The sequence below is a fragment of the Episyrphus balteatus genome, chromosome 3 (assembly GCF_945859705.1).
Source record: "Episyrphus balteatus chromosome 3, idEpiBalt1.1, whole genome shotgun sequence".
NCBI lineage: Eukaryota > Metazoa > Arthropoda > Insecta > Diptera > Syrphidae > Episyrphus > Episyrphus balteatus.
Window position 1 is genome coordinate 37,062,586 of NC_079136.1, and position 24,301 is coordinate 37,086,886.

General features: G+C 30.5%; 1 protein-coding gene across 8 annotated transcripts in view; it reads right to left on the reverse strand.

Moving 5' to 3' along the window:
* The window catches only part of LOC129913862 (polypyrimidine tract-binding protein 3), a 525,860-nt gene that overhangs the window by 325,392 nt on the left and 176,167 nt on the right, over nt 1–24,301 (reverse strand). For 2 of the 8 annotated variants that reach the window (XM_055992803.1, XM_055992801.1), the window contains exon 2: nt 24,197–24,226. The exons of the other annotated variants lie outside the window; for them this stretch is intronic. In XM_055992803.1, the coding sequence (XP_055848778.1) occupies nt 24,197–24,208 (12 nt within the window). In that variant the 5' untranslated portion in view covers nt 24,209–24,226. The remainder of the gene's footprint in view (nt 1–24,196; nt 24,227–24,301) is intronic. 8 annotated transcript variants of the gene reach the window in all.

The following is a 24,301-nucleotide window of genomic DNA, read 5'->3' on the forward strand; positions in this document are numbered from 1 at the left end:
TTTGGTTTGAAAAAAACAAGCTCTTTTTGTAGATGTTGTATAGACATGGACGATATAAATATTTTGAGCTGAAACAATAAGCTTTCAGATAATATAAAATTAATATAGGTTGTCATATAAAAAACATTTATTTAAAGGAGATAGAATAAAAAATAGTTAGATTTTTTCTTTTTTTTTCAAGAAATTTTTTTTTGCAGGTTTCACTTCTACCACGTGTTAATTGCACTCATGACTTTTTTTTTGTTTTTTTTTTTTATATTTCGCTTAGAAAGTGTACCTCCCAGACAAATTTTTCAAATTAAACCAAATATCTCGAAAACGGCTCTAACGATTTTGATTACATTTTTCAAAGCCATTGCAATAAAACTGCATTTTTATTTTTGTCCAAAAAAAAGTCAAATAAAAAAACTTTTTTTTTTTCATTTAACAAAATTTTGCTCTTCCTCAATATCAATTTTTTTTTTAATTTATTGAGCCAGCTTTTAAAATCTACCGGGTACCGGGTTTGAGTTTAAATTTTCCGTTTATAACGAATTACGTAACCAATTTTGATTAAAAGAAAAACCTTCCTTGTCCTTTAAAACACACTGTCATCCTCTTCAAACAACAACAACTCTAATCTACCCGTTGAAATTCACTACATGTTTGTGTATCTACGTTCTTTGGTTGGAGTTGGCTCTGCTATGACCAGAATAAAGTCATTTGCAGAAACACCACCATTAAACCATTATGAGATGGTAAGTATGTGCACATGCATGTGGCACGTCATTTAATTTTTATTCCGTTGGCGTATTTGATGGTGCTATGTGTATATAAAGGTATTGGCCTAACCTATCATTGCAGCGAATAGATAGTTTCTTCCTTCCTTCCTTTTCCGGAAGCTCTACTACGATATGATGACAACGATGATGACGATGAATGATAGTGTTGTCCTATTAAATGACCTTTTTTTCTGCAGTTTAAAGTTTATGCTATGAATAAAATTAGGTGTTGTAGGTGAAAATCCGTATCGTTATGATTTTGAATTAAAAAAAAGTTTATTTTTATAAAAACAAAATAAAAAACACTTTAATCCTTGACCCATTGAAACATTCAAAAATGAATACAACACTCAAAGTCACTGCCAACGAGCGCCTTTCATTCAAAAAAAAAAAAAAAAGATAAAATACTACAAGCCGTTTCATCAATTTGAAGAATTAGATCATTGTCGATGATCTTAATGACGCATGATTAATTGTTTTAGGGTTACCATTCTTCCTCCTTTTTTTAAGAAGTTAATTCTTGTAAAAAATCTCTCCGCTAAGATATAGTTCAGTGCATTTATGATGTTCATATATGGGCGAACCAGCGCCAGCAGTTTGTACCGCCCCCAAATTTTTTTTGCTCATTCGATAGAGAATTGGCTGAATATCATTACCCTGATTTTTCGCACTCACGAAATTCACCTTTCGGCCGCCATCTTGAATTTCAGTTTTTGTTTAATATCTCGATTTCTATTTATCCTACATAAAAGTTGTGTGGACAAAAAACGTAGGCAATTGAATTTCAAGTCTTTTATGTTAAGAACACTTTTTCGATATTCTGAATATTAAAAAAGTTACAAGCCAAAAAATTCAAAAAAAAAAAAAGTTTTGAGCACTTGTTATCAAAATTATTAAAAAAACGTTGCGAGAAAAGATTATTCACCTTAAAATTCTCTACAACTCTGCTATATAACTTTTTTTGTATCGCTATACTTAATAAAGTTATTAATACTTTTTTCTTAAAAAATACTTTATATAAAAAAATTGCAGGTCCTGAATTTTCTCTTGTGACAGAAGGCTATAAAATACTCACTAATCATTTAAAATTCAAGATTTGGTAAAAAAAAAATTTAAGAAAAAAGTAAAGATAAAAAACACAAACAAAAAAGAGCATTTTTTAACAAAAAAGTATTAATAACTTTTGTTTTTATAGCGATACAAAAAAGAAGTTGTATAGCAGAATTGTAGAATTTCAAGGTGAATAGCTAATCTTTTATCGGAAGGTTTTTTCATAATTTTGATAAAAAGTGCTCAAAACCTTAAAATTGTCATTTTTGACTTGTAAATTTTTTCATATTCAGATATCGAAAAAGTGTTCTTAAGAGACGCGAAATTTAATTGCCTACGTTTTTGTATATACAACTTTAATGTAGGATAAATAGAAATGGAGATATTCAACAAAAACCAAAATCCAAGATGGCGGCCGAAATGAATTTCGCAAGTGCGAAAAATCAATTTAATGATATTCAGCTAATGCTCTATTGAATGAGCACTGAACTAATATTCGAGTTCTTAGGACATATGTTGAAAATTAATAATCAAGAAGGGTTACCAGCTTGCAAAGAAAAGCCTATTTAGAAAAAGTTTTTAGATGAAGCCAATTCGCCTTAAAAAATTAAAAAAAAAGGACAAAAAAGTGTCCAAGTCAGATTTTGTGTCTAAACCAATTTGCAGAAGGAGGTCCTGAAACCAAAATTTGATTCAAAATAATTAACATTTTGTTTAAAAAAAAAATAGTTTTATAATTTTTTAACACTATGGTCACCCTACGCATAAAATTACGCGCGCTTAACCATCAGCGCCCAGTATTGTTGCATCACGTTTTTTTGGTCGTCGCGTCGCAGTCGAACGCTTTTGTCAGTATTGATTTATAAAACCATCAAGTATGTATATAGTGAAGACAACGAAGAAATTTTTCATTAATTGATTGAAGTGTCGATGCTGAAGGTTAAAGTGGTTTGGTTGGGTGCACACACCACACGATTAATTCACAAAACTGAGGCATTTAAGCTTTTGGCATTGGCGGCGCTTGAATGGGGTTCGCGTAGATAGCGGAGCAAATTCTTCAAGTGTTTTAAAGACAAGCAACCATTGACTTTTTTTTGTTGTGTTAAATTGGTATTTTTTTTTGAAGGGCAACAAAAAAAAAAAGAATAAGTAACAAGTGTTTGGTGTGTTTTTTTAAGATTGTAGTTTATTGAGGACACACGTCTGAGAATCGGAATTTGAAAAGATCGAAGAATTAAATCGTAAAAACTTACCACCTGTTGATATGTTTGGAAATAAAAGTTGTATTTTTGTTTATACTTGGCAATGAGAGTTTTTCGACAGTGACACTGATTAGAACTTAGCAATTAAGATCAAGATTAATTGTTGCCAGGTGATTGAAAATATTTTGTCAACGATGTCTCCCCCTCTGTGCCACGTAGTTATGTGTTATATGTGTTTCTGTTGTTCTTTCTTTCTTTGTCTTTCTCTCTGTTGTATTAATGTCTTGTGCTGTATCAGCAAAAATGGACTAAGTTTCCGAAGCTGTAGTGTGTGTCTAGTCCGTAGATTTATCTTCGGATTAGATTAATATGTAATGTAATGTAATGAAAATATTTTTTTTTTTTTTATTTTATGAAAAATTATTTTTTAATTTTAAAGTTCAAGTGACCTCAACTCCAAATTTATAAAGCGTTTCGCCCAGGTACGACAGTTGGCTCATCAGTTAGATCTGTCGTACCCTTACTAAGACGCCTTATTTTGGTACGACAGATCTAACTGATGAGCCCACTGTCGTACCTGGGCGAAACGCTTTATAAATTTGGAGTTGAGGTCACTTGAACTTTAAAATTGAATTATATTCAATCGCTCCACTTAAAATAGAAATAATTTAAATAATTTTTATTATTTTTGTTATTTTTTTCTTCGTTATAAAAATTATTTTTTATATAGGTACTTGAATGTTTAAAAGGAAAAAAAGTCTGAACAAACATACCAATTAGATATACTGAAGAGTTAAGAATTGACAAGTTTGGAAACAAGAGTTAAAACAAAAAAATCGAGTGAAAAAAAAATCAAATATCACGCCCGTAACACTTGTTTGTCACACCCGTAACATTAAAATGACAACTTTTTGATAGTTTCTCATTATTTTATGTCCCATTGTAAAGGAGGAATTGAAGATAAACGTATATGGGTATTTTCTTTGTAACGGGTGTGACACAGTTACATAATTTTTTGTTCCTGGGTTGTATTTAATAGCTTCAACACTTAATATATTTAGTTGTTCATATATGTTTTAAATAATATTTTTTAACCTGTCTTTCAACGTCTCAAACTCTTAAGATTAGATGTAACGGGTGTGACGTTAGAAAATCGATTCAGGCTGCTTCGGTGACTGAAGCTATATATTCCATTTTTAAATGAAAATTCGTGGATATCGTATTCATATGAAAGGAGATTTAATTACGTTTTCAGTAAGCATATTATGGATGTAGGTATAGGTTAAGTTAATAAACCACATATTTTTTTATATGTGGTTTATAAAAATTCAAAAATGTAACGGGTAAGAAATATTTATTTTTGTAACGGGTGTGACACTGTAACAAAAAAAAGTATTTTTTAAATATATAAACATTAAAGAAAAAATTAATAACTTCAAATATTTAAGCCACTATTTACACAGTACCTAAATAAAATATAAGGGTTTAATTCTCAGTATACATCAGAATGATCGACTCTAGATTTTTTTTTTAGCAAATTTTTTCAATTTTGTATAAAAATCCGTGTTTATCGTCAACACAGTTTATTGTAGGGTTTTTAAAACAATATTTGATTTGAAAACTTTTAGAATGTTGATTGTTCCTATCTTTTACTAAAAATTTTCTCATTTTTTTTAAATTTTAATTCTAATTTTCAGTAATGTGAAATTATTAAATTAAAATTTATAAGTATTTTCATCTTCATTTTTTGCCTATTGGTGCTCAAATTCCGTTACCGTTCAGACGTAAATTTGGAAAAGAATTAATTTACAAATGCAATATTTCTTAAATGTCACGCCCGTAACGCACCTAAATTTGGTATTGAAACACAATTAAGTACACTTTTAATTAAAATAACATGTTACCAAAAAATACAAAATGCATTTAACTAAGTATTCAAGTTTTGTTTGTTAGAGTAAAAGTGTCACACCCGTAACGATGAATTTATTTAAAGAAACACAAAGAAAACCAAAAATAAATTATAGTTAAAAAGTTGAAATTAATTTTGTATTCCTTGAAGTGAAATCTTAAAGACTGTAAACTTAAAAAGGTTTTGTTAAGCTGCTTCAGTATTACCTTCAATAACCAATATAAAAGAAAAAAAAATCGAAGGTGTTACCTGGCTGCCAATGATAAAACGAGACGATGACATCACCAAAACTACGTGACATGATCCTCAAACAGGACAAAAGTACACATTCACCACATGTGTCTCTCTCCATCCAACACACATAAAATATTATAAGCCAGCACCTTTATGCTGCTGCCTTCAATATGGCCTCTCATATACCGATTTATTGTCGTCGACCAATGTGTCGTCGCGTTTGACATTCTTTTCTTCTGCATTTTCGTTTTTTTTTTTAATAAATTTTTCATCCGGACACGATGTTGGTGCAATGTTCGGACAGAATGACTCTAGAGGCCAGTGACAATAGTCTGATGTTCATTCTATTATACTAGGAAAAAAAAAACTCGATGTGGTATATGAGGAAAGGAAAGGACCTGGCTCTTGGTCGGCAAAAGCTATATAAAAGTATGACAACGATGACGGCTAACCGACGACACGACGACGACGACGCTACGCGACAAATCGAATTACTTTTTGCGCATTGAATACAAATCGTTTTTAAAGATATTAGTTTTTTATTTTATGTTTGGTTTGTTAGGTTGAATGAATCACATGTTTTGAAATCTTAGTCTCCTTTAGATATAATTATTGAAAAAAATGTTATCATCATAATCCTTTAACTGATGCGATGCCAGTTCTTTGATTACAATATTTTTGAAGCTATAGTTTAAAAACTAGCTTTTCCGCAAAGATAAATAAGGTTTCAGACTATTTTTTCGAAATATTGAAATATTTGTTTGTTTCCAAACTGATTGATTCCAAAAATATTTGCAAACATTGTCTAAAAGATCATCAAAAATTCTTCACTCTGTTCGCCCTTCTATCCGTTTGTATCATATTCATGATATTGCCTCGTTTTACTAACTCGAGCACATGACTTTTGGTAATTTTAGAAATATCACATGAAACCTAATTCCGCTAAATTCTGAAAAATGTTGGCGTTTCATGTTGATATTTACATCTTTTGATGCATGTGCTTTCTTGTCATACGTTTCCTCTTCCCACTCCTCCTGTCTTTTTCTGTTTACTGTCAAAAATGTCAACATCAACAAAAAATTATAAAATGATATTGCATTCGCTATATTCATAAACAACAAAAACCAACGTCTCATTCTCATTTTTCGGTGTCCTCCTTCACTCAGCTACTTGAAAATATCATCGTCGTCGTTTAAGATTTCTGCGGATCCCCAGAAAGTGTCACAGTTTAGTTTCTATTTTCAACAAAAAACATATCATCACTCAAGCAAAATATTTATTTACATTATGTGCGATCACAACATACAGACAGACAGCAGCCCCTGAGCGAAATCTTGCGAGACTGCGATTTTTTCTGTTTGTATATTTCTCAATTGGCTTCGATAGTCTTGACAGTTTTTGTCGTATCGTGTCGCTGTTGCAGTAAACGACAGCACTTTGACGCATTTAATGTTTGAATTATATAAGTTAACACGATCTCCTAGGTCGTCAGCGGAAGCGACGGTCGTGTATGTCGTCGTCGTCGTCGTCGCGTCGTCAATATCATCGCCGACATACAACATTATATGCTGACACAACGACTTCTATAAACGAAGTCGTTCACACCGTCGTCAGCCACAAAAAAGATAGAAAGCAATGTGATATTTTGCACACGCTGCAAAATATTATAATTGCTGCACCAGCAGCAGGGTAGAATAGAATTAGCTTAGAACTTAAGTCTTTAGTCTTTAAAGAGATTCGAATAAAATATCATATACCAAATACAAACGTATTATTATTACTGGCGCCCAACTATATAAAGAAGCTGAACCTACCTAAAAGGAATCTGAATCAAAGTTTATTTGGAAATACCTACATATTTTAAAGAAGCTGAACCAAAGTTTACTTGGAAATACTTACATATTTTAAAGAAGCTGAATTAACGTTCATTTGGAAATACCTACATATTTTAAAGAAGCTGAATCAAATTTTATTTAATACATTAAAATTTTGGAATGTAAGAAAATTATTATTATTTTATCAAATTAATTATTATATTATCAAATTAATTATTATATTATCAAATTAATTTATTGCTTTAACATAATGTTATTGTGTTTATAAGATTTCATGGGAGATACTGGTAGAAGTTTAGATGAAGCTTTAGAAAGACTAGGATATTTAAGAATTAGTGGTCATATAACAAGAGAACAGAAAGAAACAATGAACGCGTCGGAATTAAAAATTGTAATCGAGGCTGCCGTTCGTGGTGCTTTAACTACGCAAAAAGAGGAGTTTGAGAAAAAACTTAATGAAACTATTCAGTGTTTAAGTGTTAGCAATAGTGAAAATACAATAGAAATTTTTAAGGACATTGAAATTAGAGAGGGTGTTAAATGTGAAGAAACCCTAGACATAGTCAAATCATTGCCCGAATTCGAGGGTAAACAGGGTACTTATGTTTCTTGGCGTCAAGCAGTACACGCCGCTTATAAAGTGTTTGAAAAATACGATGGTAGTTCCAAGCACTACCAAGCAGTTGCGATAATTAGAAACAAAATAAGAGGTCCAGCCGATGCCGCTTTAGCTTCATTCAATACAGTTTTAAATTTTAAAGCTATTATAGCTAGGCTAGATTTTACGTACGCCGATGTTCGTCCGATTTATTTAATTGAGCAAGAACTCAGTACATTGCGGCAAGGGAACTTTACCGTTCTAGAATATTATGACGAGATTGAAAAAAAGCTTACCCTCCTTACAAACAAAACTAATATGTCATATGACAGTGCATTAGCCACTGCTTTCAACGAAAAATACAGATCAGACGCTCTGCGAGTGTTTATATCAGGTTTGAGGAAACCATTGAGTGACGTTTTATTTTCGGCTCGTCCAACTGACTTGCCTAAAGCACTAGCATTGGCTCAAGAAATCGAGTCCAACAACGAAAGGTACTTATTTGCAACAAATTTTGCACGTAATTTTGAAGAAAAACGCTCACAGAATAAATATCAAAATAAAAATTTCTACGGTAATAACTTTGACAATCAGGCTAATAACTCTAAAAAAAATCCTTATTTCAGTCAAGATAGATCGAAGAACAGTCAATTTCTTTCAAATAATAATAATAGTAATAATAATCATCAATATAAAATTAGTAATGAGCCTGTTGAGGAAATGGATGTTGACCCAACATCTTCGCGATTTAGACAGCCTACAAGCTTTGAACAAAACAAAAGTGGTATCAATTCATACAACAAAAGCCAAGTGTTCAAAAGACCAAATAGTGTTCAGAGACAATCTGGACAAAGACGTCAGAGGTTAAATCACATCTGGCAGGATAATCCTTCTCAGAGAGAAGAGTTTGACTATCAGTCCTTGGCAGAATCACAATCAAATGAATTTGAAAGTGAAATACCAAATTCTGACTACGTCCATTTTTTAGGGGAAGATCCCTCCTTCCATTCATCCAACGAAAAGTAGGAGGGATATTAATGAAGTTTTTAATTGACACTGGAGCTTCGAAAAACTATATTAAGCCGCTACGCCAAATAAAAAATGTTGTTCCAGTAGATACTCCGTTCCTAGTTAAGTCCATACATGGGTTCAATAGTGTTGAATCCAAATGTTTTTTTGAAATTTTTGGGGTAACAAGTACTTTCTTTATACTACCACACCTCGAAAAATTTGATGGGATAATTGGCTTCGATCTGCTAACGCAAATCAATGCCACAATTTCTTTAAAGGAAAGCTTAATCATTTTCGATTCTGGTTCTGAAAAAATTAGTTTTCATAGTTGTCAGAATGTGAACTTTACAAGAGTAGAGGATATAGATGTGCCAAAATCTATAGAAAACGACTTTAAAAAAATGATTAACAATAGAATTAAAACATTTGCAGATCCAAATGAGGCATTGCCTTACAACACAAATATAGTTGCCACAATTCGTACTGAATGTGAAGATCCTATTTACTCCAAATTTTACCCCTATCCTATGGGTGTAACAGACTTTGTTAACAATGAAATAAAAGATCTTCTACGGAATGGCATAATTAGACCATCAAGGTCACCTTACAACAATCCTATTTGGGTTGTTGATAAAAAGGGCACTGACGAAATAGGAAATAAAAAGAAACGTCTAGTAATAGACTTTCGAAAGCTAAATCAGAGAACCATAGATGATAAGTATCCCATTCCAAATGTCACAACAATTCTGTCAAATTTAGGCAAGGCACGATTTTTTACAACCTTAGACTTAAAATCAGGGTTTCATCAAATCGAATTAGCCGAGCGAGATCGGGAAAAGACAGCCTTTTCTGTTAATGGAGGGAAATATGAATTTTGCCGCCTTCCGTTTGGATTAAAAAATGGCCCCAGCATGTTCCAAAGGGCCATAGATGATGTTCTACGTGAACATATTGGGAAAATTTGCTATGTTTACGTCGATGACGTAATAGTTTTTTCTGAAACTGAAGAAGAACATGTAGAGGATATCAGTATTGTTTTAAAAAAATTGTATGATGCAAATATGAGGGTTTCACGTGAAAAATCAAATTTTTTCAAAACAAACGTTGAATACTTAGGATTTATGGTATCTAAAGATGGTATAAAAACATGTCCTAATAAAGTGGAAGCAATAAAAAATTTCACTCAACCTTCAACACTTTTTGGACTCAGATCTTTTTTGGGACTTGCGAGTTATTATAGATGTTTTATAAAAGACTTTTCATCAATAGCTAGACCACTGACGGATATATTAGGTGGTGAAAATGGAAAAATAAGTGCTAATCAGTCAAAAAAAGTTAAGATAGAATTGAGTCCCAAACAATTAAATGCATTTAATAAACTAAGAGACATTTTGGCGTCAGAAGACGTAACATTATTATACCCAGACTTCACGAAGCCTTTCGATCTAACGACGGATGCTTCATCGTACGGTCTCGGGGCAGTTTTGTCTCAAAACGGGAAACCGATAACAATGATTTCAAGAACTCTCAAGGGCAAAGAGTTAGAATTTGCAACCAACGAGAGAGAGCTTTTGGCCATAGTATGGTCATTAAAAAACCTACGTAATTATCTTTACGGAGTAAAGAGTCTAAATATCTTTACAGATCATCAGCCTCTTTCATTTTCAGTTTCAGACAAAAACACAAACGCAAAAATTAAGCGCTGGAAAGCTTTTGTAGACGAGCATAATCCTCGTATATTTTACAAACCAGGAAAAGAGAATTATGTCGCTGATGCGCTTTCAAGACAAAACATTCATGCATTGGATAATGAATCATCTTCTAATGCCACTACAATGCATAGTGAAATATCTCTAACTTATACAATCGAAACAACAGATAAACCATTAAACTGCTTCAGAAATCAAATTATTATAGAGGAAGCTCCAAGCGCTTCAACTCGTACATTTATAATATTTGGTAAGAAAACTAGACATTTCATAAACTTTTCCGATAGAAATACTTTAATTGACACTTTAAAAAACTTAATTAAAACAGATGTAGTCAACGTTATTCATTGTGAGTTACCAATTTTGGCTTTTATTCAAAACAATTTAGTCGAGTTATTTCCATCAACTAAGTTTTGGCATACTAATAAATTTGTATTAGATATATTTGACCCCAATGAGCAAAAAGAAATTGTAATTACGGAACATAACCGAGCACATAGAGCAGCTCAAGAGAACGTTAAGCAAATTCTATGTGACTACTTCTTTCCAAAAATGACCAAACAAGCAAATGAGGTTGTGACAAATTGTAAAATATGCTCAAAGTCAAAGTACGATAGACATCCTAAAAAACAGTTGATTGGTGAAACACCAGTACCCTCGTATGCTGGAGAGATGCTTCATGTTGACATATTCTCCACGGACAAAAAATATTTTTTAACATGCATCGACAAGTTTTCTAAGTTTGCGGTTGTAAAACCAATACAATCACGTACAATTACAGACGTAAAAATTCCAATTATGGAGATAATGAATATCTTTCCCAATACAAAACAAATTTTCTGTGACAATGAAGCTTCTTTAAAATCAGAGACAGTAAGGTCAATGTTGCTCAATCATTTCAATGCTGATATTGTAAATGCTCCACCTTTACACAGCACATCCAATGGCCAAGTGGAAAGGTTCCACAGCACTCTGTTAGAAATCGCGAGATGTCTTAAACTTGACAGAAAAGTCGAAGACACAATCGAACTACTGCTATTAGCAACAGTAGAATACAATAGAACCGTCCATTCCGTAACAAAAATGAAACCTATTGATATAATACACTCGTCTGCGGCAGATTTAAGAGAAAAGGTAAAAAATAAAATTCAAAAGACTCAAGAATTACAATTACAAAGAGAAAATGAAACAAGGAAAAATAGAATTTTCAATGTTGGAGAAAGAGTCCTAGTGAAGACGAACAGAAGATTAGGAAACAAGCTAACTCCACTTTATGTAGAAGAAAAAGTAGAAGCTGATTTAGGGACCACAGTTTTAATTAAAGGAAGAGTAGTCCATAAGGACAATCTCAAATAGATGATTTATTAAAATTTTTTTACATTTTACAATCAAAACTTAAAAAAAAACGATTTTATTAAAGAAACCGACATCTTTCAGGATTATCCTATTTTTATTGATGACGACTGCGACAGGAAAATTAATAAATTATTCCAATTCGAACTATATACCAATAGTTGACGGTGATGTAATTCTCTGGCAAGTCTACGGCTATTTAAGCCACTCAGCGAATCTAACAGCCTACAGACAAGTAGTAGATGAGTCAAAGAACATGACTAATCTTTTTCCGCAGTCGCCTATGCGTAAAATCCTGGAAATAGATATAAGCCATTTAGAAACACTTATCGAAAGTATAAACATTCATCATAGAAACGCTAGGAGTCTTAATTTTTTGGGAACTGGTCTCAAAATTGTGGCCGGTACTCCTGATTTTGATGATTTCGAGAAAATTAAATTTAACCAGGATCAATTAGTTAATTCGAATAATAGACAGGTTATTATCAACACAAGGTACCGGGAACAAATTAACAGGCTTTCAGACACAGTCAATAGTATTTTAGCAAACTCAAAAAAACAACAAATTGACACCTTCCATCTTTATGAAACCTTGTTAGCAAGGAACAGAATTATAATTAACGAAATACAAAATCTTATAACCTCAATAACACTTGCAAAGCAAAAAATTGTAAACCCAGTAATTTTGAAAGATGTTGATTTAAATTCAATAAACGAAAAATTTGTAAACATAAGCATTGTAGAACTAATGGAAGCCTCTAGTGTTAAGATTTTGCAAAATGAAAATGTATTGCATTTTATAATTAAGTATCCTAAACCTAAGATAGTTTGTAAGAAGGTTATTATCTTCCCTGTTGCGCATAAAGGTAAAATTATATACTTCAACGGCAATAATGTGGTTGCAGAATGCGGAAAACATGTACTGGCAGTAGAAAATTGTGTAGAAACAACAGCATCTACATTCTGTAAGGAAGTTTCTATCAAGACATGTGCTCAACAACTGCACTTTGGTGGAACAGCGCATTGCAATACAGAACCAGATCATAGGGATGCAGTGTTTGTAATCGATGAGGGTATTATTGTTATAAATAACAACCATGTTATTATAAAGGAGGCCAACAATACTGAAATAGCTATCAACGGGACATACTTGCTCACTTTTGATGATGAAGTTTCAATAAATGGAACAAAATTTGTTAATTACAACAACATTCAGAAGAAACATCCGATTAGTGCAACATCATCGATTGTTAATATTACCGGTCATATGGAAATATTGAGCTTACCGTTTTTGCATAAATTAAACGAAGACAACTTACGCTACATTGGTGAAATGAAAACCAAAGTGACGACTCACCCATTTATAGCCTCCTGCGTTACTCTTTCGATCATTGGAGTAATTTACATTTCTGCTAGACTGAAACAATGTCAAAACGAACGACGTCGAAAAGTCGACCTAAAAAACATGATCAAGGCCTTGAAGAAGACCGAGGACGGCCTTCATTTAAGTGAGGGAGGAGTTAACACGATCTCCTAGGTCGTCAGCGGAAGCGACGGTCGTGTATGTCGTCGTCGTCGCGTCGTCAATATCATCGCCGACATACAACATTATATGCTGACACAACGACTTCTATAAACGAAGTCGTTCACACCGTCGTCAGCCACAAAAAAGATAGAAAGCAATGTGATATTTTGCACACGCTGCAAAATATTATAATTGCTGCACCAGCAGCAGGGTAGAATAGAATTAGCTTAGAACTTAAGTCTTTAGTCTTTAAAGAGATTCGAATAAAATATCATATACCAAATACAAACGTATTATTATTACTTATACGCAAGTGGTCGTATTGGTCAAACAAAATTTTGAAAAAAATGTTTAAAGAATTTTTAAACAAATTTTTGAAGATCGATATAAAAAAAATATTTATAATTTTGTTTATCCAAAAAAAAATTTTTTATAGATAAACTGTGTAAATATTTACTGATGATTAATTAAAGATGACCTAAGAGCTTTAAATTACTGTAAGAATTGAATGCTTTAATTTCAAAACAATAATTATTCTAGGGTTCCTAAACTTTTTTATTCAAAATAGCCTAACTGTTATCAAGTTTTTTTCAACAGTTGTGTAAAAAAAAAATGTGTTAAGGGTTAGTAAATTGTTAACCTTATGTTAAGAAATTACAATTGAAAAATATAAAACATGGAACATTATAAATAATTACCTACCTAAACTTTTATAAAATAACTTTCTTTTTATTGTTTTTTATTGAATATTATTGGTCACACTCGTTACAATTCTAATTATTCTATCGTAAATATTTTCCTTATAGGACTTTCTCTGAAGTTCGAGCACCCCAAAATATCATAACTCTTACGGTTATTAAAACCATAAAAAAAATACAATTAGTGGTTCTTTAACTCTGAATGTGAACTCTCATAAGAAATTATCCATTATCCTTGATAATTGTATGTTTAAAAAAAATTCTTCACATTAAAGCACAACTTCAAAATTGTTCAAAAAACATTTTTTGGAAAATCAGCAAATCGAAAATCTTTGGGAAAATATGCTTAGTTTCAGCAGCAAAAAAAGTTTAATTTTGGAAATCAGTGTAATGAATTGATCTTTAACCTTTAAATTTAATTTTAACTTTTAATCAGAACTTGTTAAAAAGATGTATTTAAGACAAATTATTTAAAAAGAGTGGCCATGTTTCATTCAGTTTTAGCCGCATTCTTGCCCATCATTTTAAGATATTAAGTTAAATATTAAAGATTTAACGGGTGTGGATTTCTAACATATTTTCTGTACAAATTTTTGAAGATATTCTTAGACAGTACAATAGCTAGAATACTTTTAATATTAAAAAAAAAAAAGAGGTTGGCTGTAAAGCCGGTTTACGGACGAGGATTTTTGTGATAACGTCGTCAGAAAACAGGTTGTGTGCTTTTGATCAAAATAAGGCGTTTGAAGCGTTTTGCGTTTACTTATTTCAAACAATCATAATTTACAAGAAAAAGCTAAAATAATATATTTTTTTTTTATTTTCTCATTATATTAATTTTTTTATTTTAAAGGCTTACAAAAAAAATTATGCAATTTAAAATTTCTTCTTAAGAATAAAACCATTTTTACAATGCGCAAAAAGTATAAAAATAATTTATTGAAAACAATCATTTTCATCAAAAAAAGCAAAAAAAAACATGCATTTTTATCTTCTCACGTCATTAATTCCATTTTTTTCCCTAACAACCTATACAAAATTTTATAATATCTGAAAGCTTATTGTCTTGGCTCAAAATATCGATCAGCTCTATGACACATCTACAAAAAGAGCTTAAATTTTTTGAACTCGATCAAATTTCATTAAAAAAAGAAAAAAAAACATTTATTTTTATGTTCTCACGCTATGGAATCAATTTTGAAAAAATTGTATACCATGTGAAAGCTTATTATTCCACCTTTGACGTATCAATCTCATTTCAAAGATGCCTACAAGAGAAGAATTTTTTTAAAGTCAACCATGTCGAATTTCCAGACTGAGATTACGATACTTCCCACACTGGTGGCTTTTCATGATCAACAGATCTCCACAAGTGTTTTGAGGTATTTCGCAAGTTTCTTGATTTAACATTGTGTAGCTTGTAGTTAGTCTACCGTTATGTGTGATATATACGGTGACCATATTTCTAGAAGCGAAACCCGGGACAGATAAAAATTCATTGGATATTTTTGAAAAAAAATGATTTTTCAAAATAAAAAAATTGAATTTTTTTAAAATGATTTTTCATAATGTTTCCTTATTTTAATATTGAATTTCTTAAACTATTTTATATTCAATCGTTTGTCACTCACATTTAATTGTCCTGGTAAATTTTTCTGATCCAAAAGAGTTTTTTTTGATATTGGAGAGTTAGAAAAATTTTCGTTTTGCTTCAGCAGCGTATTAGGCTTAATGATTTTATCCGAAAAATTAGAAAAACTTTTAGTTTTTAACCACTGTTTTCTTGTTTTCCGTACAAAATAGCTATTTAAAATTTTGAATAGGTACAAAAATCAGAGATTTTGCAAATACGTGACAATCACGGGACAAATAACAAAATACGGGACACTTATGCGTCCCGGTTTTACTAAATAAAAACCCGGGACAAGCTGTAGAAATACGGGACTGTCCCGGGTAAACCGGGACGGATGGTCACCGTAGTGATATACCAAATGAAAGGTAATTGTATCAGGATGCTCATAAAAGTTTAATAAAATCTCTATGTGTTCTTGGTCAAAAGTTATAACCTGTCGAATTCTAAAACTTTATTTTACCGTTATCTCAAAATTGTGTTAATGAAAATGATTATAACTTCGCACACGTTTAGTCGTGGTCATGGTCTAACATTACTCCATATACTTTATTCCTGAATCTATTAAAGAAAAAAAGATAAAAATAAAAAACGATGAAAATCGATTAAAAACAGTCAAAAAACGTATTTTTTAAAAACTTGTTTCTTCCGTTATTCAGTCAAAACTCACTAAACGATTCCAATTTTTTGCACATGTATGCATAAAGCCAAAACCTACATGCCCTATTAGTTTGAACGCTCCAAAAAAAAAAGCTAAAAATCAAAAACTACCCAAAAATACCATTTAAAAAACAAGGTGTTTTTCAAAAATTCATATTTGAAACGCAGAGTGTTGGAAAAAAATCCGTTTTAGACTCCTCATTTTTTTTCCTCATCTTTCACCTGGCACCTTTTGAATTTTCAAACAAAATTTTCCCTACCCAAAATCATCATTTTGACATAGCCCCAACACGTACAACGTTCAAACAAATCGTTATAGCTTAGTTTAAAAATTTTTAAGAATTTTATCTTAAATGCAGTTATTCTTAAATTAGTCTTATCTATCTATACCAAAAAAAATCAACTCTTTAAAACTTCGGGTTTACTAGCTCAAATTTCATCTTTCTGTTTTACCCCTGTTTACCCTATTAAATGACGGAGTTTTTAAAAATCCTTCATTTTTTATTTTTTATTGAAATTTTTGCCGCGAGAGTGCAACGGGGGAAAATGGCTTCACATTTTTGTGGTGGCTGCCATGGTTCATCGATTTATAAGACGTTATTACGTCAACAATGAAACAAATAAATGTAAATTTCAGGGCAAATTGACAACTGGTTTGACCTTAATTTAAGACATGAACGACTAATGGTCAGCATTTGCGCTGATGGAGCAGCTCAGCAAAGTTTGAAAAGTGTGCCAAAAAAATGTCGGTATTTTGTCGGAGACAAATGGCGCTATACAAAAATATCACTAAACTAAATTTCCTATAATTACCTTAACCAAAAGATGTTTTTTTTTCACAATGATTAATTAACTTTTTTCAATCAAATCAAAACTATGCCTAAAAAAAATCGACCACGCCCACAAAAAAGGGCGGGACAATTTTTTTTCCATTATTCGATTTTTAAAATTCGAAAATGGTAATGCAAACTTGACGGATATTTTAACAGTCATAAAACCATTTAGGTAGATATATTTAGCTTAATTGTGTGACGGATAATATCCTCCAGGTATCTAATAGTTTTGTTTTGTGCTCGTTTAAATGGTTCGTTAAGTATACAACAATCAAACAGGGTGAAACAGAAATAGCCAGATAAACATAAACATTAAAATTTTAATTTTTGAAATTCCATTTAAATTATTTGTTTTACTCTCTAGAGTTTAATAAAAATAAATAAAAATTGTCTTTTAATTTTGAAAATTTAACAAGTTTTTATTAAATTTAAACACATTTACGAGCATTTTAAAGAACTTATTTTTAGAATTTATAACACATTTGAAAACGAAAGGATTTTCAATATATTTTCCACATTTTTTAAATTATTTATTAAGTCATTTGAAAAGTTCTCAATATTTTTGTATCAAAAGTTACAGTTTTTATTACACGCTGTAAAATGTTTCAATTTTACCTTATTAATGTATGAAATTAAAAACTTTGTTTTTAATTACTTTTTTTTCTTTTGATTATTATTTTCTTTTTTTTTCAATTTAAATAACATTTTATTTGCAACCAGTGTGTTGTGTGGTAGTGTATTATATTTCTGTTTATTTCTGCGAGATTTTATTGTATGCCATGTGCGCTTATTAAAACTTAATTATATTTAAATAGAAAATAGAGTGGCAAGCCGAGAGAGTAAAAATAGAAGAAAACAAAGATGCACACAATCATTGGCTGGATATTATTGTTTACAGGCACAAGTGTTCTTCTGTTTAAATAAATGTCTGTTGAGAGAAAACTACACACAAATTGAAAAAAAAAAAAAAAAAAAAAAAAAATACCAACAATAAATTCCAAAAATAAACACGAATTTTTTGTTTGTTTATTTTGTAGATAAAGACTCTCTATTTTTTCAGCACCTTTGGTGTGACGTAAATTAGTAAATAAATTTATTTGTCAAAAGGAAATGGAATCTTCAATGAAATTTAATTATTTTAATTTTCTCAAGTAGGTATTTGATTTTTTTTTCTACTTTAAAAAAAGGTAAATTTAATAGGACATCAAAGAAATTTAATTATTAAATTAGTGATTTTATTTGGGTTTAATTGAAATTTATTGATAACGGATGAAAGTTTTAGATGTTGTTAGGTTTTTTTTTTTGAATAATTAACACAGTGTACCCGGAAAAAATATAATCAAAGGAAAATTATATTAATACTACAGCATTTGATCATGTTGTTGGTATTTCAATATATTTCCGGACAATATATTTGGTTTTCCAAGTTATAAAATATTTGATTAATTTGCAAATAGAAGTGACGAACAAAAATTGACACCATTTTAAATTATTTGTAGGAATTTTCCAAGGATAATTTTCTTTGCTCGTGGTGAGTTTGACTTCAAAAAAAAGTCGAAGAAAAAATTGTTTGAAACCTATTAATGTTTAAGACAGCTATTAAATTTTAAACGGAGAACGTTTGATAGCTTGTGTTTTTTTTTTTTAAGTTTTTCAGGCCTGCGTGTGTCACTTGTATTGTGAGTTTTGGGAACTTTTTTTTTGAACAAAAGAGTATAACTTTGTATTTTAAAAAATACTAAAAATACTTATTTGTTAACCAAAATGTATGATGCTGTTTTAAGTGTTCTATTGTGTAGAGTTTCTAACCTACTTGTTCGAACTTCCAACATTTTTCAGATAGAAGAGGGCCTCGTCTGAAATTCGATGTACATATGTATGTTATAATTGCCTTCATACATTTTGGCTGAAAAACAACTGTATTTTAGAATTTTCGTAGGGAACTTGCTGTTGTTTTAGAGATGAATTTTTCAGATAAAAGAGAATGTGACCTTAAGTTTGGTGTTCAGTTTAGCTTATTAGTGAATATACAAAACTATGCTCTTATGTTCAAAAAAGATTTATTGTTTTGTATTGTCAAAAAATTAGGGGTCTAATATGGATTTTTTTTAAGTCTCTGCGTTTCGAAATATGAATTTTTGAAAAACACCTACTTATTTTGGGGTATTTTTTGGTGAGTTTTTATTTTTTTTAAATTTTTTGTAGCATTCAAAAAACCTCAAGCTTATAGAGCATGTAGTCTATGACTGTGCGCATACATGTGCAAACATTGATATTTCAATATGGTTTTTGACCGAATAACGGGAAAAAAACAAGTTTTTTTGTCCCTTTTTTAACCGTTTTTTAATTTTTATCTTTTTTTCTTCAACAGATAAATAAATGAAATTTATATTGTAGATAGATAATAGACAGGACTATATTTGTGCAAAATTTCAATAAATTTCGTAAACACAATTTTGAGATAACGGTAAAATAAAGTTCTATTTTTCAACAGATTATATCTTTTGATTATACATTCAGTACAAACTAAACAATGTTAAATTAAAAAACTTGCGAAACACCTCAAAACACCTGTGGATATCTATTGATCATGAACAACCACCAGTGTGGGAAGTACCGTAATCTCAGTTTGGAATTTCGACATGGTTAGCTTTAAAAAATTCTAAATTTTTGTTCTAGGCATCGCAGAAATAAGGTTGATACGTCATTTGAAAGGTGAAATAATGAGCTTTCACAGGATATATAATTTTTTATGGGTTGTCATTGATCCAATAGCGTGAAAAGATAAAATTATATGTTTTTTTTGCCTTTTTTGATGAAAATTGATCGAGTTCAAAAAATTCTAGCTCTTTTTTGAGATGCCTAATAGACATGATCGATATATATATATTTTGAGCTGAAGCAATAAACTCAGGTGGTAAAATTTAATATAGGTTGTATAAAAAAAATTAATTTTTGGGTAATGGAAATGATTTTTTCACTTTTTTTATAAAAAATGATTGTTTTTAATAAATTATTTTAATACTTTTTGCGCATTGTAAAAATTTAAAAATGGTTTTATTATTTAGAAGAAATATTTGGCTTTTTAATGGTATAATTTTTTATTGTAAGCTTTTAAAATAAAGAAATTAATATAATGAGAAAAGAAAAAAGGTAAATTTTTTTAGCTTTTTCTTGTAAATTATGATTGTTTGAAATAATTAAACGCTTCAATTGACTCATTTTAAACAAAAGCACACAACCTGTTTTCTAACGACGTTATCACGTAAAATCATCGACCGTAAACCGGCTTTACAGACAACCTCTATTTTTTTTTTTTTATTTAAGTAGGGTTGGCACTTTTGTAGGCCTGCATTCCTTTTATTGTGTTTTTACTTTTTTTTGTATTTCAGCTTCTGCTTTTAAGTTTTAAAAATATTCTTATAAGATCAAAAAAACGATGAGAAAATAAGTTATGTGACATTTTTTTCCTTAAAATAGGGTTGCCATATAGAAGTTCCCATTTTTTTAAAATAGCATAATTTTTCATTTTTAGTATCATTTTATCTATGATTTGACACGGTTAACGGTTTAACGGTTTTTTTGGTTTCTTAATATGTCGTACAAACCTAACCCGATTTAAACCAAAATTTTTACACAAAAGCGCTCACTACGTGACCATATCCTTGATCACTTTTATCGGTTTACTTTATTTGGAAGACATTGTAAGACCCAATACCAATAGTTTCAAAAGTATAATAGCTGTGGCTTAAGTAGTTAAAAGTTTCATTTCGCCAAGAAATAGACTGCAGAAATAATATTTGCTCAGTAGGTATTTGAAACAGTATAGATTGTTAGATTGATTGAGTTGAGCCAACACCTTAATTTCGTTCGCGTGTTCTTAGAGACTAATAAAATTCAGCTGATTCCACTACAAATTGACGTAGCCTCTTATCTAAGTTTTGTGTGACTTCAATTTTTAACAATTTTATCTAAAAATGTTTAAAAGCTGCAAAAACGCAAAAACCAACTGTCATTTACGTTTTTCTAGACAGACTGTCTGATTAAAGAAAAAAAAAAAAAAAACAAATTTAAAGCTTTGTTCCACCTCGTGAATGATTACACATACATATTGTTAGAGGAAATACATTAAATACCTATATTATATCTTAGATTCAGAGATTTTTATTCAGTCATTCTTTTCGTATTTTATATTTTAATTTTTATCATAATAGAAACATAATCGTTGAACACCCACCCAATTTAGTTTTTGACACTTTGAAATTTCCTCGGAAAAACTAATACTGTTCTAAATTTTAAATTGTAGACGACTCTGCTAACTCGTCGATACTATTAAGAGCTCTAGCCTCAGAGACACCTACAAAAACCACAGAATTCACAACACCGACAAAAAAAAGATACATCGCCAGAGTCTGGTGTTTATTTATTTTCTGGCTGAAAAAAACAACCCCCTGTCGCTGATATGGCAGCATGCATGGTTTTATAATAGTTTACTGTTGCTTATTTTTCGTGCCCACCTAAAACCTCATTGTTTCTCTGGAGATAATGCCTCCCACACGAATATATAGCGGAATTATCTCCCACCAGCCAACGCCACCGACTTTTGTCCCCGCCACTTGTTGGAAATGCATAGATTCTTTGCTATTAAATCTATAATAGCAGCCACCCTGCTGACTGTATAAAAGCTTTGAGGGGGCTCCCTGCATCTCTCACTTAGTCACATTACCTCATAGAAAAACGACAGGAACGAGTTGTTACTATTGTTTTGTCGCTCGCTATCTATACCTACTCCTCTCCTTGTTGACATTGGCCCAAGTGTTTCGACGGAGGGGTTAGGGTTAGAGACACACAATTAAATCACAATTGCAAGCTTTTTGTAGAGCGGTAATCGTTTGCGTGTTTGTTTTTGTGTGTGTTTTTTTGGTTATTGTTGCTGTTTTGGTTGTTGTTGTGGAGAAAAAATGAGGGTCGAGTCTCGTCGTCGGTTTTGTGTTACATTAGGTGCTATTTGTATTGATTTTAGTTTAGCAGCTGTCGTGTTTTCTGTTAGCTTTTAGCACAGTTGTTGTTGCCGACGATAATATAACGGTAGTCAACGAGTATGCACACCCTCTCAAGACCCTATACACAAAGGCCTTCATACGCACGATAAACAAAAAAAAAAAAAACATTTTGTTTCTTATCTCACTTGCCCATGGCTTAGGTGTGGAAAGGTTTAGCTTATCGTTAATTGTTTGTTGGGCTTTGAGTTTTTTTGTTTTTTTTTTTTTGTCTGGTTTCTTGTTTCATTTTAGGGCAATCGATATTAATTTTTTTTTTTTGATATCTAAACTAGGCGTTTTAGATTGAAAGTGTGTGGAGTTATTTGTATGAAGTTTAAGTATTTCAAAGAATAATATAATTTGGGTTAAGATTGTTACATACACAAAAGTTACTCATACACCACAGTGACTTTTTTGGTTTCCTCTAATTTAAACATTGACAGAATAGTAAAACCATCCTAATTTTCTTGATTAAAAAATGTAACTAAAAATGTTACAGTTGGTTCAAAAATTTTGAGATCGCAATTCTGACTTCACTGAGCTGTAGCTATTAAAATTTTCAACTGCTTGTGATATTACCCAATCATTTTAGAAAATTTAAAAAAAATGTACTTTATAAAATTCGTGGTTGTGATGAACGGAAACGTAAAATGATGAAATTAAAATACACTCAACGAAAAGAGGTAATATTTTATGAATTTTATAGAGCGTTTTTCTATTTACACATACACAAAATATGCGCCTAAATAATGCCCTGAAAATAACTAAATATGCCATAAAAAATATGCTGCAAAAATATTCAAAAGGACTTTAGGGAAAAAATATTTAAATTAAATTAAAAATAATTCACTTTTTTTGAATGGAAAGTTAAACGACCAGTTAATAATTCAGGTTGGTTTAGAAAAAAAAAAATCATGTGTGAAATTCACACGTGGTTGAAGTGAAACCTTAAAAATCATTTAAAAAAATCGAAAAAATATAACTTTTTTTTATTTCATCACTTTTTTTATATGACAACCTACAATAAATTTTATACCATCTGAAAGCTTATTATTTCAAAATATTTATATCGACCATGTCTATACAACATCTACAAAAAAAGCTAGAATTTTTTTAACCAAATTAGTTTTCATAAAAAAAAGCAAAACAATCAATCTCTTTTCTCTTCTAACGCCATTAAATCCATTTTTTAAAAGACAACCTATAATAAATTTTATATCATTATTATTTCACCTTTTATATGACGCTTCAATCATATTTCTACCATGTCTACAAAAAAAGTAAGAATTTTTTACGGTGTACTTCCTCTACTGCTGGCTGGTCATCGGCATCAAATCTTCACAGAAGTTTTGAGGTATTTTTCAAGTTTTTCAATTAAAGATTATATAACTTGTAGAGCATGTACCGTTATGTGTGATATATTAAATAAAAAGTAATATTATCAGCATGCGTACCAAAGTTAAATAAATTTTGTATGTGCTCTAGATCAAAAGATATAACGTGTTTAGAAAAAGAACATCTTTTTGCCGTTATCTCAGAATTTTGAATATGAAATTAATTGAAAGGTAGGTTTTGTTAACGTGAATCATAAAATTTTTCCTGAAGTTTTCAAAATTGAAACCTTGGAAATTTATTTTCCATCAAATTTTTGTACATGGAATTGTGTTAAGTGCTAACAAGTTATCAATAGAATTTTTTTCCAGATTAAGATAGAACTTTTAAGGCACTATTGCACGGCGTTGAAATGAGCTTTAAGTATTTATTGTGAAAGTAAGCCATAATATACATTTATAACAAAAAATGCAAAAATATGCGCTAACGATTCTATGCATTTGCATAGAAATCCGGGTTCTTTTCATAAGTGTAGCTATCAGCTATTTCATGCATATCCATTCTTTACCGGACACCCAGTACTATCTATTCAAATTAAAAAAAAAAAAAGTTTTTGGAAAAACAAAAAAAAAAGTTTTTTTAATCCCTTTTTTTTTGTTTCTTCTAATAAATTTAACCAAATGCTTAAATTAAAAATGATAATCAATCTAAAAAATAATTTAATTTTAATTTTACTTTCGTACCAAACCATTTTAACATCCTTATTAAAATAAAATAAATTCGGTTACCATGTTATCAAAAAAAAAAAACTTACAATTTGAGCCATTATTGGTTGGAAACTTACCTGAAAAATAATAAAAAATAATATCAATTAATGAATGTTTAAAGAAAAAGAAAAATCAATGAAATATTCAAAAAA